The 18,262-nt window shown below is 43.5% G+C and overlaps 1 protein-coding gene across 1 annotated transcript; it reads right to left on the bottom strand.

Annotated features, from left to right (window-relative positions):
* Positions 1 to 928: 928 nt before the first annotated feature.
* GALNS (galactosamine (N-acetyl)-6-sulfatase) lies at positions 929 to 16,681 on the bottom strand. Its single transcript, XM_077288425.1, has 15 exons — positions 16,524 to 16,681; positions 16,289 to 16,412; positions 14,829 to 14,903; positions 14,547 to 14,649; positions 12,993 to 13,136; positions 12,405 to 12,471; positions 11,732 to 11,859; positions 11,421 to 11,560; positions 11,237 to 11,340; positions 9,443 to 9,579; positions 9,258 to 9,360; positions 8,903 to 9,021; positions 5,059 to 5,176; positions 3,520 to 3,882; positions 929 to 1,172 (listed from the first exon to the last, which is right to left on the bottom strand). Exons 1-14 carry the CDS (start codon positions 16,620 to 16,622, stop codon positions 3,796 to 3,798), a joined length of 1,548 nt encoding a protein of 515 aa, XP_077144540.1. The 5' UTR covers positions 16,623 to 16,681; the 3' UTR covers positions 929 to 1,172; positions 3,520 to 3,795.
* Between the last annotated feature and the right edge of the window lie 1,581 nt (positions 16,682 to 18,262).

Consider the following 18,262-nt stretch of genomic DNA (forward strand, 5'->3'; position numbering starts at 1 on the left):
ACATCAGTGTCACCTATAATAATAATAATACTCCACATCAGTGTCATCTATAATAATAATAATAATACTCCTCCACATCAGTGTCATCTATAATAATAATAATACTCCACATCAGTGTCACCTATAATAATAATAATACTCCACATCAGTGTCATCTATAATAATAATAATAATACTCCTCCACATCAGTGTCATCTATAATAATAATAATACTCCACATCAGTGTCATCTATAATAATAATAATAATACTCCTCCACATCAGTGTCATCTATAATAATAATAATACTCCACATCAGTGTCATCTATAATAATAATAATAATACTCCTCCACATCAGTGTCATCTATAATAATAATAATAACACTCCACATCAGTGTCATCTATAATAATAATAATAATACTCCACATCAGTGTCATCTATAATAATAATAATAATAATACTCCACATCAGTGTCATCTATAATAATAATAATAATACTCCACATCAGTGTCATCTATAATAATAATAATACTCCACATCAGTGTCATCTATAATAATAATAATAATACTCCACATCAGTGTCATCTATAATAATAATAATAATACTCCACATCAGTGTCATCTATAATAATAATACTCCACATCAGTGTCATCTATAATAATAATAATAACACTCCACATTGGTGATCTCTATACTACCCCTATAGCGGTGACATCTATAATAATAATAATACCCCACATCGGTGACCTCTATACTACCCCTATATCGGAGACATCTGTATAATACCCCACATCAGCACTTCCTACCTTCTCATTGTTTTCCATTAGAGGAGGTCCATTGATTTCTGATCAGCCTTCTGTTCCAAGATGTCCGCCATATTGTTCCCCTTTCTCTGCTTCAAACCCTTGTAAACTCATTAGCCGTAACATTACACACAGACCGTTTTCGGAGCAGATTGAAGCTTTTATTCATCATAATGTGTATGATTAGCGCATGACTGTGTGCACACTGAGCAGACAGATCAGTCCCAGTGATCAGCGCCGGGCTCCTGTCAGAACGTGTGCAATAAAATAAGCATTCAAGTGGCCGACAGCGTCCAATCAGAATGCTTCTTTTCTACTTCTATTACCTGCAGCGACATCGAGTAAACTTTTCTATCTCGTGGCGGCCCCAGTTTTTACACCGCAGACCCTTAGGCCGGCCTCACACTAGCAAGTTTTACGGACGTAAGAGCGCAGAAATTACGTCCGTAAAACTCGCAAAATAAACGGCACAATTATTCTCAATGGGGCTGCTCCTATTAGCCGTATATTACGGTTCAGTATTATACGGCTTTCTACGGCCGTACAAAATCGCAGCATGCTGCGTTTGTCAGCGTATTGCGCAAAAAATTCGCCAATGAAAGTCTATGGGGGCGAGAAAAATACGGATTCCACACGGACCTGCAGTGTGACTTGCGAGAAATACGCATCGGTGTTAGTGAAAAGTCGGTAATTCAATTGCCGGCTTCTCATTTCTCCTGCACAAACCCGACAGGATATGAGACATGGTTTTCATACAGTAAACAATCTCATATCCCCATTTTTTTTGCATATTCCACACTACTAATGTTAGTAGTGTGTATGTGCAAAATTTCAGCGCTGTAGCTGCTGAAATAAAGGGTTAAATGGCGGAAAAAATTGGCGTGGGCTCCCGCGCAATTTTCTCCGCCAGAATGGTAAAGCCAGTGACTGAGGGCAGATATTAATAGCCAGGAGAGGGTCCATGGTTATTGGCCCCCCCGTGGCTACAAACATCTGCCCCCAGCCACCCCAGAAAAGGCACATCTGGAAGATGCGCCTATTCTGGCACTTGGCCACTCTCTTCCCACTCCCTGTAGCGGTGGGATATGGGGTAGTGAAGGGTTAATGCCACCTTGCTATTGTAAGGTGACATTAAGCCAGATTAATAATGGAGAGGCGTCAATTATGTCACCTATCCATTATTAATCCAATTGTTGGAAAGGGTTAAAACACACACACACATGATTTAAAAGTAGTTTAATTAAATAAACACAGCGGTTGTTGTAATAATTTATTGTTCTCTCAATCCATCAGGAACACCCTCGCTTGGAAAAATAATAAACGCACAAGATACATACCCTCAGCTGAACCGTCACGTCCCACGAAGTAATCCATCTGAAGCGGTTAACTAATATTACAGGCACGAGCTGCGATAAACCACTCGCTCGTACCTGTAATCCCCGGGTGCTGAAAGGAAAGCTGGATCTATACTTACATTGAGTTGCGGTGAGGCGCCCTCTGGTGGATGTTCTCATGAACTGCAGCCTGGGAACTTTTTCCCACGCTCCAGGTCATATGAGGACATCCACCAGGGGGCGCATCACCGCGACTGAAGGAAATGTAGGTCAATGACCTACATTTCATTCATTCGCCGGGGATTACAGGCACGGAGCACAGCTGCATTTAGCAGGGCTCCTGCCTGTAATATTAGTTAACCCCTTCAGATGGATTACTTCGTGGGACGAGACGGTTCACCAGAAGGTATGTATCTTGTGCGTTTATTATTTTTCCAAGCGAGGGTGTTGCTGATGGATTGAGAGAACAATAAATTATTACAACAACCGCTGTGTTTATTTCATTAAACTACTTTTAAATCATGTGTCCAACAATTGGATTAATAATGGATAGGTGACATAATTGACGCCTCTCCATTATTAATCTGGCTTAATGTCACCTTACAATAGCAAGGTGGCATTAACCCTTCACTACCCCATATCCCACCGCTACAGGGAGTGGGAAGAGAGTGGCCAAGTGCCAGAATAGGCGCATCTTCCAGATGTGCCTTTTCTGGGGTGGCTGGGGGCAGATGTTTGTAGCCACGGGGGGGCCAATAACCATGGACCCTCTCCTGGCTATTAATATCTGCCCTCAGTCACTGGCTTTACCATTCTGGCGGACAAAATTGCGCGGGAGCCCACGCCAATTTTTTCCGCCATTTAACCCTTTATTTCAGCAGCTACAGCGCTGAAATTTTGCACATACACACTACTAACATTAGTAGTGTGGAATATGCAAAAAAAAAGGGGATATGAGATGGTTTACTGTATGAAAACCATGTCTCATATCATGTCGGGTTTGTGCAGGAGAAATGAAAAGCCGGCAATTGAATTACCGGCTTTTAACACATATCGCGCTGAATGAAATCTAAATACAGAATATATATATGTGTGTGTCTCAATGACATATATATATATATATATATATATATATATATATATATATATATATATATATACTGTATATATGTTTTCCCGAACATTTGAGCACATAAATCCATTAGATGTCGGTTTTGCAAGCCTGCGCAAAAATCTCGCAGTACGGATGCCATACGGATTACATACGGAGGATGCGATGCGCAAAATACGCTGACACACCCTGACTACGGATCACTATTTTGGGAACATTTCTCCGTATTACGGCCGTAGTACGGACGTATAATACGTGGCGTATTGTCTTACGCCCAGTGTGAGGCCGGCCTTACTCATTGGGCCGAGTCGACCATTCCTGTGTATGGCGGAGATAGTTGTCAGCTGAACGGTTAGCCAACAACTAATGTGTACACATTCTAGATGTCAGTCACGGGACCTGATTGGTTCCCTTTTAAACTGATTGTCATATTGAGACAAGTCCTCAAATTTACACCCACCACCACTACAAGCCCTGTACAGTTCATTCTGGGAATGCAGCATTTTGAGGAGGGCTGAGGCAAAGCGGTAGGAATACAGTAAGTGTCAGGACAGCGTGGACCCCCATCAGTGCGGCCAGACACATTTCCAAGGTTTTGATTGCGGAGGGGTGAGGCACCTCCCGAGCTTTTCACATCCAGGAGGCGACCAGTTCTGCCAGAAATAAAGAAGAGCAAACGCTGAGGTCAAACAATTCTTATTATCGGGTCACATGTCCGACATTCACGGTCTGAGTACGGACCGGTCTGGCGTCCAAACCTTATATAGGTCTATAAGACTGATGGCGGTCAGATCAGGAGACCTGCGGCCGCTCTGGACTCAGACTGTGAATTTCAGACAGGGTAAACTGTCCATATTTTTTTGTCTAACTAAAAATCCATATGTTTTATAATTAATTTAATATAACTATACTGGCAGGAAAAGGGCAATAAAGTAATTCCTAATTCTAGGTTTGGCTCCAGTCTTAATTTTGAGGACTTGTCCCTATTGAAGCCCTTGCAGTGATTAGCTCACTCCTATGAGTCTGGCTCAATCCCTACAGATGAGCTACACTGATAAATGATTTATTGATAAAGTGTAGACAGGGTGTGTGCATATATGCAGGGGATGGTTGAGACTGATTTTTATTAATTTTTGTACTGCAATAGTTGCATAGCAGTTGCAAATTTGCAGCATAAATTGACCTGCAGCTTAATCATGTCACTTCTTTTTTGCGGATCTGCAGCGTTTTTGTACCCATTCCATTATAGAAATCCGCAGGGGTAAAAACGCAGTAAATCCGGAAAAAAAATGCAGAAAAACTGCACAAAAAACGCTGCGGATCCGCACAAAAAAACGCGACAAATCCGCAGCTGCGTTTTCTGCCAGGAGAGGCAGAATCCACAACAGAAATTCCTAAGGCTAATCCGCAATGTGTGCACATAGCCTATTACTCTGCAAAATGCGCAGCAAATCTGCCCATTCCCTTGTAGGTTTTAGCAAAGACTTTAGATAGAGGAGTCCACTAGAGCTGAATGTGTGCAACGGTTCGGCCACTAGATGGCGCTTGAGGCTCATAAATTGAACAACATGGACTAAAACTGGACCCCAGGACTTGAACTTGCCCCAAGTGAAGAATGAGAATCTTTATGAATATATATATATATATATATATATATATATATATATATATAAAAAAATTTCTCTATTTATTTATATATATTTTTCTATTTATATATATTTAGATTTTTTCTATATATACAGTGTATATATATATATATAATATTTTTTTATTTATTTAACTATTTTTCTTTTATTTCAACCATGTAAAGTGCTTTTTTACAGACTTACCATGACAGCCAGATCACACACATTGAGCTGAGGTTCCCCTGGAATCATGGAGTCCTGGTGCTGATGGACGACAGGAGAAATCCCCAACATTGCGGACATATACTCGAAACTAGTTAGTCTGTAAAAAAACAAGCGCTAAAAGTAAAAAAAATAATATTCCAGCCTTGTGATATCACTGGTGAATATATACTGTACACTGGGCTTAGGTGCAGAGCCGGTCGTGATATCTGCAGCAAATATAGGGTTAACCCCTCCATAATCTAGTGTGGGTGACCCCCGGGGACTGGAGCACAGGTGTGCAGTGCACTTGCTTCATTTACTATAATTGACCCTTCAGCTGTGGGCTGGGGCTTGTGGTGCGGAGGGAGCAGCTGTGCTGCAAGACGCCGGGGTCACGTTCCTGCATAACTCTGAGCAAGACTTGGTCTGCAAAGAGCTCGGACCCCCATCTGTCTCACCTGCTTAATCCAATGGCCAGAAAGTGCCTAAAAGTGCTGGGCATAACGCCACCGACCATCTTTAACCAGAAGCCTGAGATGCCCGGAGGTCACTGCTCCATCTGCGTCATTGTCACTCTCATTCAGCTCAGGCCCTATCGCCTTCAATATTAGATATATAGTGCCTCTGTAATTATCTCAGGGGGCTGCGTTATCAGCAATCCCCTAATACACATTTACGACTGCAATTGCTCCCTATGCGAGCAGCACAAGTGTGAAGGATTGTAAGGGTATGTGTCCACGTTCAGGAAACGCTGCGTTTATCCGCAGCGTCAAAAACGCAGCGTCCAGATGTTACAGCATAGTGGATGGGATTTTATGAAATCCCGACTCCACTATGCATTAAAAAATGCATGCGTTTTTCCCGCGAAAACGCACATGCGGTGCGTTTTTTCAGAACGCAGCATGTTGCTACTATGAGCAAAACACGCAGGAACACCGCAGGTGACCTGCCAGTGACCTCAGGTGCAGTTTTGGTCAGGATTTTACCTGCATAAAATCCTGACCAAAGCCTGAAGCAATCCTGACCGTGGACACATACCCTAAGAGACCCTTCTGGTCTAAAAGGATTTCAAGATAACTGCATGGTGTCAGTGACTGTAAACATTTATCCATGGAATGAAAATCCATCTTTTATGTCCCTTTCTCTGCAGAATTCCTTACATTACAAATTTAAAAATCAATAAAAGGTTATATACACCTCACACATGGAAAAATAATGCGTTTTACATCTGTTACTGGCTACTTTAAAATTGCACCAAATTTCATTCCTTCATTTTCTTTCCAGAATCTCTATATGCAGTTTGCAACCTGATCCAAATTCAAAGTTTTGCCTTGTGGGAGTGTCTCTCCCAGTAATATAGGCTGGATGTGAGGCCTGTGTGTCTCTCCCAGTAATATAGGCTGGATGTGAGATCTGTGTGTCTCTCCCAGTAATATAGACTGGATGTGAGCTCAGTGTGTCTCTCCCGGTAATATAGGCTGGATGTGAGGTCTGTGTGTCTCTCCCAGTAATATAGGCTGGATGTGAGCTCTGTGTGTCTCTCTCCTAGTAATATAGGCTGGATGTGAGATCTGTGTGTCTCTCCCAGTAATATAGGCTGGATGTGAGGTCTGTGTGTCTCTCCCAATAATATAGTCTGGATGTGAGATCTGTTTGTTTTTCCCAGTAATATAGGCTGGATGTGAGATCTGTGTGTCTCTCCCAGTAATATAGGCTGGATGTGAGATTTGTGTATCTCTCCCAGTAATATAGGCTGGATGTGAGGTCTGTGTATCTCTCCCAGTAATATAGGCTGGATGTGAGGCCTGTGTGTCTCTCCCAGTAATATAGGCTGGATGTGAGATCTGTGTGTCTCTCCCAGTAATATAGACTGGATGTGAGGTCTGTGTGTCTCTCCCGGTAATATAGGCTGGATGTGAGGTCTGTGTGTCTCTCCCAGTAATATAGGCTGGGTGTGAGGTCTGTGTGTCTCTCACAGTAATATAGGCTGGATGTGAGCTCTGTGTGTCTCTCCCAGTAATGTAGGCTGGATGTGAGCTCTGTGTGTCTCTCCCAGTAATATAGGCTGGATGTGAGCTCTGTGTGTCTCTCTCCTAGTAATATAGGCTGGATGTGAGATCTGTGTGTCTCTCCCAGTAATATAGGCTGGATGTGAGGTCTGTGTGTCTCTCCCAATAATATAGTCTGGATGTGAGATCTGTTTGTTTTTCCCAGTAATATAGGCTGGATGTGAGATCTGTGTGTCTCTCCCAGTAATATAGGCTGGATGTGAGATTTGTGTATCTCTCCCAGTAATATAGGCTGGATGTGAGGTCTGTGTATCTCTCCCAGTAATATAGGCTGGATGTGAGGTCTGTGTCTCTCCCAGTAATATAGGCTGGATGTGAGGTCTGTGTCTCTCCCAGTAATATAGGCTGGATGTGAGGTCTGTGTGTCTCTCCCAGTAATATAGGCTGGATGTGAGCTCTGTGTGTCTCTCCCAGTAATATAAGCTGGAAGTGTATCCAGAGTGCTGTTGTCTTCATTGGCTCATATATCAGCACAGCTTCCATCCTGCACCTTTTTCCTCTTCATTAACTTTCCTCCTTCTCTATAGCCTCTTTCTCAGCTACCCCCTAAAATGTAGATACTTTCTTCCCTCTCTACACCATGGAGATCTATGAACAACCCACTCCTCCTTCTTTCTGCTACTTCTAAGGCCGGTTTCACACGTCAGTGGCTCCGGTACGTGAGGTGACAGTTTCCTCACGTACCGGAGACACTGACACACGTAGACCCATAAAAATCAATGCATCTGTTCAGATGTCATTGATTTTTTGTGGACCGTGTCTCCGTGTGCCAAACACGGAGACATGTCAGTGTTCGTGGGAGCGCACGTATTACACGGACCCAATAGAGTCAATGGGTCCGTGTAAAACACGGACCTCACACGGACATTCTCCGTCTGGGGTCCGTGTGCGTGCAGGAGACAGCGCTACAGTAAGCGCTGTCCCCCCCACATGGTGCTGAAGCCGCGATTCATATCCTCTCTGCAGTAGCGTTTGCTGCAGAGAAAATATGAATAATAGTGTTTAAAATAAAGATCTATGTGTCCGCCGCCCCCCCACCCCCTGTGCGCCCCCCCGCTGGTCAGAAAATACTTACCCGGGTCCCCCGTCGGCTGTCGCTCCTTCCTGGTCTGGCCGCGGCTTATTGTAGGCGGTCACGTGGGGCCGATCATTTACAATCATGAATAGTCGGCTCCGCCCCTATGGGAGGTGGAGCCACATATTCATGACTGTAAATGATCGGGCCCACGTGACCGCATACACTAGAAGCCGCGGCCAGACCAGGAAGGAGCGACAGCCGACGGGGGACCCGGGTAAGTATTTTCTGACCAGCGGGGGGGCGCACAGGGGGTGGGAGGGCGGCGGACACATAGATCTTTATTTTAAACACTATTATTCATATTTTCTCTGCAGCAAACGCTGCTGGAGAGAAGATATGAATCGCGGCTTCAGCATGATGCAGAGTGGGTACCACACGCTCCGTGTGGTACCCACTCGCCATACGGGCGGCACACGTGTGCCGCACGTATGGCCTCCGTGAGTTCCCAGGCACACGGACACGGATAACTCCGGTACCGATTTATTCCGGTACCGGAATTATCTGGACGTGTGGGACAGCCCTAACACTGAAAGCAGGGAGGGGAAGAGCACAGAGAGCTGACAGGAGCAGGAGCTCTGACTGACATATCAGTTTTGCAAAGGCACTGAGCTAGATGAAGGATTTACAGACGCTCTGCGGCAGCAAAATCTGTTATAGGAATACTTATATGTGTTCTATGAATAAATCATCATTTTACCTTATCGGATACTTTTCTCCAGGGTCTCTTCCCAGGTGAAACAGGAGAGGTTGGAGGTGCTCCACCTGGTCGTGTGTTGTTATTCCAGTAATGTTTTGTCCCGGGCAGAAATTAATACCCTGTTACGATAAATCTTGGTTAGATCGACGCTGGGATTATTCGTTATTACTCCATACCTAGATATTAGGGAACGTCCATGAGATCAATTGTTTTTCCAAGCAGCATTACCAATGCTTGCTAAGAAGGTGAGTAGATCATTATTGAATTACTATACGCCCTGCCTCTTCTCTGGACGTGTCCCCGGTCACATATAGTCTTGTTCTGCTCAATGGTTCCACAAATCATGACAACTTACCTGGGACAGTTCCTCCCATGAGTTACTCCATGTCCAGTAATGAGCTTTATATGGTCCCCACCGGATCGCCATCAGCTCATTGCCGCGATAATAGAATATTGGCCTGAAGGCAAACGACCAACAGGCTTTAAAGTCTCAGTACATCTAAACTCAGCCATTCTGCCGGCATTATGTGTGATCCTGACCTTTCGATTTCTTTTCCCTCCAGAATGACAGGCGACAGATCAATGCCATCTATTACTCTGTCTAAAGGGGGCTCCAGTCCTGCCAGCACCAAACTTGTAGTGAACAGATCCATGATGCTGCTCACCTGGTAGCTCACCTACGACAAATAATAGGACATTATATAAAAGGGCTTATCTAGAATTTTGCTTCGAGTCCGATTTTCGGCACCTCCACGATCAGCTATGTAAAGGGGCTTTGGTCCTCTGGGGTGTGTTGCATCCTCTTCATTGTGTACCAGGCAAAGCCTCAGTACCATGCAAGGCCTCAGTACCAGGCAAAGCCTCAGTACCAGGCAAAGCCTCAGTACCAGGTGCGAGCACTACAAATGTAGCTGCTAAACAAGAAAGAGGACTTGGCACTTGTCTGCGTGCTGTGGCCACTACAAACAGTTAATTGTTGGGGGTCCTGAGTCAGACTCTGACCGGTTAAACAATAATGGCTTATCCAGTACTTTGATAGGTCATAAATACCAGATTCGACATCAGACATCCCCAACACTCAGCTATGGCGGCCAGAAATAAACAACAGCTCCGTGTGCAATGTAATGCTTATTGTCGGGTACTGCAACTCAGATCACATTCATTTCAATAGAAGCTGGGCTGCAGTACGGCACTGTTCTGTACTTCCAACCACCGTGGGATCTGCTAAAGGCTGATGGTGGGGGGAGGGCCAGACATCAAACCCCCACCATGATATCGATGACCTACTCAGTGCAGTGTTAGATCAAAATTAGATCAGATGAGATCTAAACTTTGGAACTGCAAAATCTGAAAATACTCAAGTTGCTGTACGTCCATCTCTTGGATGGTATCCGAAAGATTTGCTTCTCAGTCTAATGACAACATTGAAAAATAATTTGCATTAGTAGTCCAAAATGACCAACAATGCTAAAAAATAAAAGTAATTCCAAATTAGAAGGAGTGTCGCTGGCGATATTGGAGGGCAGAAGCATCAGGTCAGTGGCGGGAAGAGACACAAGGGTGACCAGATAACAAAATCAATAATAATAAAAAATGCCCAATAATCTGCCACATCACTGGTCACAGAATATTTGGAATTTTTATTTTGCCTTTTTGGAACATTTTTTTTTTTGCTCTAGAAAATAAGCGAGTTCAGAATCAAAGAAAAAAAAGAAACCCCCCCCAAAAAATGGAGAAAAGAATAAATTACCTCAGCTGGTCGCCCAGCGTTATCAGCATGGCACAGACATGTAGTCATTTTCCTTCTGCATTTTACTTCCTTACAAAGTGCAATAGGAAACTATTTTTTTAATATGTTTTTGCTAAAAAATGTAATTCATGCTGCCCATGGGTCGGACGACACAAATGACATGTTCTTTGTTGAAAATTGGATTATTGTTTGGTCCCCTGGAAATTAAATGTTACCTGCAGCGCCGCCAATGGAGAAATGGATCATTACACAGGTCCCTTGCATCTATATAGCGGCATACCTAACGTATTAGGCAGGACTATCTAGTAGCCAATGAATGAATTAAGACTCTGTAAAATAGTTTGTCGATTTATTACCTTTAGTCCCTCAGCACAACTTACCTGCCCAGCAACCAAATGCCCTGGCTAACAAGCAGAGTTATTACCTTTAGTCCTTCAGCACAACTTACCTGCCCAGCAACCAAATGCTCTGGCCAACAAGCAGATTTATTACCTTTAGTCCCTCAGCACAACTTACCTGCCCAGCAACCAAATGCCCTGGCCAACAAGCAGATTTATTATCTTTAGTCCCTCAGCACAACTTACCTGCCCAGCAACCAAATGCCCCGGCCACCAAGCAATGCCAGGCACCCTCATGCCACCCTCGAATGTTGTCTGCTTCCCACAAAGGAAAGGAGAGTTACTGCCGCCTGGAAGAAGATTATTAAGTTATTCCATCACTCTGACGTAAGAATCTAGATTCTAGGAAGTCGGGAGACAGATCAGTTACCTTGGTTAGGAGCAGAAATGAGTGCGGCTCCGTTGTCGGATGTGAAGAACACGAAGGTGTCCTTGGCAATTCCCATGTTCTTTAGAAGTTCCAAAATTTTCCCTACGCTGAAGTCGATTTCACGTACCGCGTCTCCGTACCTGGGAAACCGGTAAAGTCAGAAAGTGTGCCGAGATTTACCAGATTCTTAAGTAGGAAAATGAATTCCCCATTTGGTAGTAAAAGTGGCACAATGCAACAATGGATAATGACAACCTTGAGTTTACCCTTTGCAAAAAAAACAACGTTACAAAAGGGAGTACGGAGCTTACAGTCCTCGGCGACTCGATCCTAGGAAGCGGCTGGAGGCGTAGACAGGCGCGTGAGTGGCATCAATGGCCCAGTACATAAAGAACGGCTGCTTGATGGTCCCATACTTGCTGATAAAATTCACGGCTTCCTGACGAGAGGAGATAATGTATCAGGGGGTTGGGAAAAGACGAATGTCCGTCAAGATCAAAAAGGAACCGCAATGCATGATCCGCTCTAATCTTTCCCTCCTGATCCGAATTGTCGTTCCATTGGATAAAAATGAAAGATTTCTCCTATCCATGATCTCTGGGGTGGTCGGACTGCTGATTCTGAGATTAGGACATGTTGAATGGAGCAGAGATGAGACTGCCAGAAATAGCTGATGTTTCTCATAGACTATGTATGGCGGATCCGCACCTCCTGCTTCATTTTCAAAACCCTGATCTCAAAATCACTGCAACCCCCAGTTATCCCGATTTTTTCTCGGATCGAGACGGTCCGGGAAAAAAAAAATAAAAAAAAATTGCTGCATGTCCAGATCCAATTATCTTCTTCTCATCCAAGAGAATCAGATCTGAGAGTGATTTATATAATGGACCCGGTTCTCTCGGTGTGACCCCGGCTTCTTTATCCTGATTTAATCTTCATACTATACAACACTTTTCTCTATTATTAGGGTTCTTACGTTACTACCTGCAGGTACATCTGTGTTAAGTTGGACTCCCCCGTCTTGTGATTAATCAGTATGTCTTCGTAATATCTAGAAGGAAACGGAAACAATGGTAATGAAAAATATCAAAATATTAAAAAAAAAAAAATACTAAAAAAATATATATATTTTTTAAAAGTAATTTTCTCACAATCTGTATTTATCCTGTGTACAAGATAGGTGGTAGATATCTGATCCAAATATTCCGGATCCCCACCGATTCCTAAAACACGGGTTCTGATCAATGAGTAGGAGAGGAGGTCACTCCATTTAAATGGGTTGCTCTCATATTGTTTCTTCCGGGAGCACACAGCTCATCTGGCTTCCTGTTTGCCGGGGAGCGGTAGACTCCTGAAGATTAACAGTTTGGACCAACATCATGGTGGCGCCGCTGGTCCAAACTGTATGTTCTCCAATGCTGCTAACATAACAACTTTTCCAGCAATCTCGTAGATTCAGAGCAGCGCTTACAAGCTCTACAGCAAAGAGCTTGTAAGTGCTGCACTCCTTACCTAGGAAAGCTAGTAAAGTGGGTCTACAATTACAGAATTACATAGTACTGGTTGCTTCACCTTCCAATCATCTCCCAGTCTCTGTAAACCGGTATATTTGGCCGCTCTGTGTTATCATAAGGCCCAAAATGACAGTTTGGAGAACCAAACCATTCGTCGAAACCGTGGCTCAGCGGATGATATTTAGTTCTGTGCCCTAAATGCCTGCGGAGAGGTCAGAATAAGAAAAGGAACAGGAAAAGAAATATAAAGCTTCTGGACGTCACCTATGTGATGATAAAAAAATTGGTATCGACATGAGTTTTATATCCATAGAATATTTTAGTTTATTTTTTTCCCCAAATCTTCTTCAATGGATATTATCAGATAGTGCTTGCAAAATAAAGCACTTTTGCAATTTACTGCTTATTAAAATTTGCAGCCGTTCTTGAGATATTAACACTTTTCTTTTTGTTTTCAGCTTGTTGCCTAGGAGACCGCCTGCCGCTGTTGTCTAGTTTGTAAGCAGTGCTCTTAAACTGGTGCGGGATAGGAGGTATCACAGTTCTCCGGTGATACAGTATAGCTTCAAAACAGCACTTAGAAGATCAATAGAAAATAACTAGTAAGCACAGCATGTTTTCTGCTGTCTAGCAGCGGTGGTCGGTCTCCAAAGCAACAAGCTAGAAACAAAAGAAAAGTGTGAATATCTAAAAAACAGTTGAAAATTTTAATACGCAGTAAATTGCAAAATTGCTTGTATTTACTAGCACTATCTGAAAATACACATGTATGAAGATTAAAAAAATAAGGCCCCTTTAATAGTCAATAGCCACATCAAGTGTGGCCCTTTACCCTTGTCTAGAGGATTTCTATGGAAAAAGGGCATTGGAGATATTCATCTCCCACATCGGCTCTGATCCTCCATACTTAGCACTGTGTCACCCTCTAGTTTACTGGCAACTACCAGGAGCATCACATGACCACTGCAGCCAATCGGCCACCACTGATCAGCTGCAGACTTCACATTTCGTTAGTGCTGTGTATGGAGGAACAGTGCAGGTCTGGGAGGAGATTATCTATTTTTTTTTTTCCTATCATTCTCAGGCCATTCATAAGGGGCTGTTAAGTAGTAAACGACCTCTTTAAAGGGAATCTGTAAGCAGGTTTTTGCTATCCAATCTGAAAGCACCATGAGGTAGAGACCCTGATTCCAGTGATGTGTCACTTACTGGGCTGTGCTTTGTGGTTTCAATAAAATCAGTGTTTTATCATCAGGAGATTATCACTGCAGGACTAGGTGGCTTGTACCTCCTAGTCCAAACACGCCCCCAGCACTGATTGGCAACTTTCTGCCAATCAGTGGTGTGGGGGCGGTGTTATGCACAGCTCAGCATTCTGAGATCTGCAGCAGAGAAAACAGTGATTGTATCGCAACTGCTGCACCCAGTAAAATAAATGACACATCGTTGGAATCAGGGTCTCTGCCCCTACATAAGATTACATAGCTTAAACCTGATGATAGATTCTTTATGATAGATTCCCTTTATGCTTCTCACAGGCTGTGATGCAATCATAAAGTGATGGCATATCCTAGAATACCCAATTCTTATGTTCAATCTATTGAAATTTTACCATTTGCCGACAATTTTATTGATGTATCCGGCCTTCTTCAGCAGCTCCGGCAGCAGCACCTCCGAATCAGGAATCCCACCCAGTATCTCCTGCGGAGTGTAAGCTGCGAACGGGAGGAAGACAGATGATCAATCACACATTTTCTCATCGGCCTTATACCAGCAAATTTTTTAAAACTTTCGAGAAATCTCTAAACAGATGTGAATAAATGACATTTCCGTTTATAGAATCAGCACAGCCATAATACATAGTCCTGCAGCGGCCATTCATGGCTACCCTTACCGTTCCTGGCATGGTCATTTGTAGTATAGAAACCGTTCCGTATGGGAAGACGTCCCGTAAGTAAAGATGCTCTGGCTATATAATAAAGAGATAAATATTGTCAGAACCATTGTCCATATAATGACAGCGATCGCATACCACGTCCATATTCATACCAGCACTGTAAATGGTCACATGTGTCTGAACAGACTTTGCACACTATAAAGAAGAAATAAAAAAATGCACTAAAAGGATTAAAAAAAAGAAAGAAATATTGTTTTTAGATGTGTCATACTGACAGGTCTGAATGCAGGGGTTTTGGGGGTTTTTTTGCTACCAAAAGATAGCAAAAAAAAAATACAACAAAAAAGTAAAGTTTTTCCAAAAAGCACATAGGCCCCAATTCATGATTTGTGTTTTTTTTTCCCAAGTCCCTTTTATTTTTTTATTTTTCTGGTCCTTTTATTGTTTTATTTTTCTTGTGGTATTGATGTTGTTTATTTGTTTATTCCAAATTCTTAAATACGGCAGATGCGGTTCATGAATTTTTACGCTAAATTAAAAAAAAATGCATTTACATTTTTTTCCTACTTTTTGGCATTTTTCACCCGTTTTTTAATTTTTGCCTAATTCTCATTTTAATTCACAGTTTTTAAAATATGTTTCTTCTAAATGCATTCCTCTTCATTTTATATTCGCCATTGTAGGTTTAGGGTTTCCAGATATTTTCGGCTGATTGATCAATTGTGACTTTTTTACAAAATTTTGCACAAATATATTCCATACCATCTTCTCCTCCCACCACTTGGATTTTGGTGAAAATGTTTGCATCATTTTTAGCGAAACAGGTGACTATTTTTTGGATAAAAAGATGAAAGAAAAAAAAAAAATAGCATTTTTTTTTTGGCGCAAAATCCATGAACCACATGTGAAATTCTGAAGAATTTGGCGCAAAACGTTAACAATTACCAACAATCAAAAGAAATAATAAGTGACTAAAAACAAAAAGCAAAATGGGGAAAATATTAAATTGGGTTTTATTTTTTTAATTATTTTTTTCATCTTGTTTCAACTTTTTACAAAAAAAAACCTCTCCTGACTTGGGAAGATTGGCGTACAAGTGTACAAAAAAAAGTGTTACTATTTTGAGACTTTTATCGCATGTTTTGCTAAAGTAATGCAAAAATTTCGGACATACATGAAATGACTCGAGAGGACTTGGGTAGATTTGCTCAAAAACTTTTTCAAAAGTCGCAATTGATGAATCAGCATGACGATGATGATCGTAAAAAATCAGATGAACACAAAAAAAAGTGAAAAAGGCTCAAATAAAGAAAAATAAAAACAAATAATAATAATTAAAAAAAGGTGCAAATTCAACGGTGAATCGGACCCCAATTGGAGGTCCCCCTAATATTTCTATGAGACTGTCGTTAAGTATCAAACTTGTATATGACACTTGTGTCACCTCTGGCACTTACATGGGGAGCACAGGGGATTAGCGGTGTAAAAATCAGGGAAAAGGACGCCTTCCGACGCCATCCGATCCAGATTAGGGGTCTCTTTGGAGGGTTCTCCAAAAACGCCGAGATCTCCCCATCCCATCTGCAAACAAAAAAAAACATAAAGAGGCGACAAACCTAAAGTTTGCAAAGTTCTGAAATTCCCAGAGCAAAACTTTTTGCAATTGAGAAATGATTATATGCAAAGTCTTACGTCGTCCATCAGCAGCAGGATGATGTTGGGTCGGGTCCCATTAGTTGCCAGGATTGGTGTGAAAAGACACAGAACCACTAGAGAGAATACAGGAAACATGACTGCCGGAGGAAAGAAGACGGCTGCTGCTGGGGCCTAGGGGGTTAAAGGACATGTGATGTTATTGCAGTCATGTGATGTGTGACAGGCGGGAGGTGTGGAGCCATGTGCTGCTATAGAGGGTTGTCCTACATGATTAACACAAGCAGTCAGTGCTGCAGAGTGGGGCCTCGGCCCCTCACTCTGTAATGTTATGGGGTCTCCACTAATATCACTCACAGGTGATGGGGGAAGATTTAGGAGGGGAGAAATGTCATGAACAGACGTGTTACCCCCGGTGGCTCCTATTACAGGACCGCGCTGGTATCAGTAAGCTCTGCACCACCGGCCGGTCTGCCACATGTTAGTAAAGGCAGACGGCATGGCGGGGGGCCGGAGGTTATACTCTGGGGTAATGTGGCCGGATATTATACACCGGGGGTAATGTGGCCGGATGTTATACACCGGGGGTAATGTGGCCGGATGTTATACACCGGGGGTAATGTGGCTGGATATTATACACCGGGGACAATGTGGCCGGATGTTATACACCGGGGGGTAATGTGGCCGGATATTATACACCGGGGGTAATGTGGCCGGATGTTATACACCGGGGGGTAATGTGGCCGGATGTTATACACCGGGGTAATGTGGCCGGATGTTATACACCGGGGGTAATGTGGCCGGATGTTATACACCGGGGGGCAATGTGGCCGGATGTTATACACCGGGGTAATGTGGCTGGATATTATACACCGGGGACAATGTGGCCGGATGTTATACACCGGGGGGTAATGTGGCCGGATATTATACACCGGGGGTAATGTGGCCGGATGTTATACACCGGGGGGTAATGTGGCCGGATGTTATACACCGGGGTAATGTGGCCGGATGTTATACACCGGGGGTAATGTGGCCGGATGTTATACACCGGGGGGCAATGTGGCCGGATGTTATACACCGGGGTAATGTGGCCGGATGTTATACACCGGGGGTAATGTGGCCGGATGTTATACACCGGGGTAATGTGGCCGGATGTTATACACCGGGGGTAATGTGGCTGGATATTATACACCGGGGACAATGTGGCCGGATGTTATACACCGGGGGGTAATGTGGCCGGATATTATACACCGGGGGTAATGTGGCCGGATGTTATACACCGGGGGGTAATGTGGCCGGATGTTATACACCGGGGTAATGTGGCCGGATGTTATACACCGGGGGCAATGTGGCCGGATGTTATACACCGGGGGCAATGTGGCCGCATGTTATACACCGGGGGTAATGTGGCCGGATGTCATACACCGGGGACAATGTGGCCGCATGTTATACACAGGGGGTAATGTGGCCGGATGTTATACACCGGGGGTAATGTGGCCGGATGTTATACACCGGGGAGCTATGTGGCCGGATGTTATACACCGGGGGCAATGTGGCCGGATGTTATACACCGGGGGCAATGTGGCCGGATGTTATACACCGGGGGCAATGTGGCCGGATGTTATACACCGGGGGCAATGTGGCCGGATGTTATACACCGGGGGGTAATGTGGCCGGATGTTATACACCGGGGGGGCTATGTGGCCGGATGTTATACACTGGGGGTAATGTGGCCGCATGTTATACACCGGGAGTAATGTGGCTGGATATTATACACC

The sequence above is a fragment of the Ranitomeya variabilis genome, chromosome 2 (genome assembly GCF_051348905.1).
Source record: "Ranitomeya variabilis isolate aRanVar5 chromosome 2, aRanVar5.hap1, whole genome shotgun sequence".
NCBI lineage: Eukaryota > Metazoa > Chordata > Amphibia > Anura > Dendrobatidae > Ranitomeya > Ranitomeya variabilis.

Excerpts from the sequence above, each read along its gene's own strand:
- GALNS (XM_077288425.1), bottom strand. The coding sequence starts at position 16,622 with ATGTTTCCTGTATTCTCTCTAGTGGTTCTGTGTCTTTTCACACCAATC. Across the intron at positions 16,413-16,523 it reads TCCTGCTGCTGATGGACGAC|ATGGGATGGGGAGATCTCGG; the intron begins GTAAGACTTTGC and ends TTTTGTTTGCAG. Across the intron at positions 11,341-11,420 it reads CATTTCTGCTCCTAACCAAG|GCGGCAGTAACTCTCCTTTC; the intron begins GTAACTGATCTG and ends ATCTTCTTCCAG.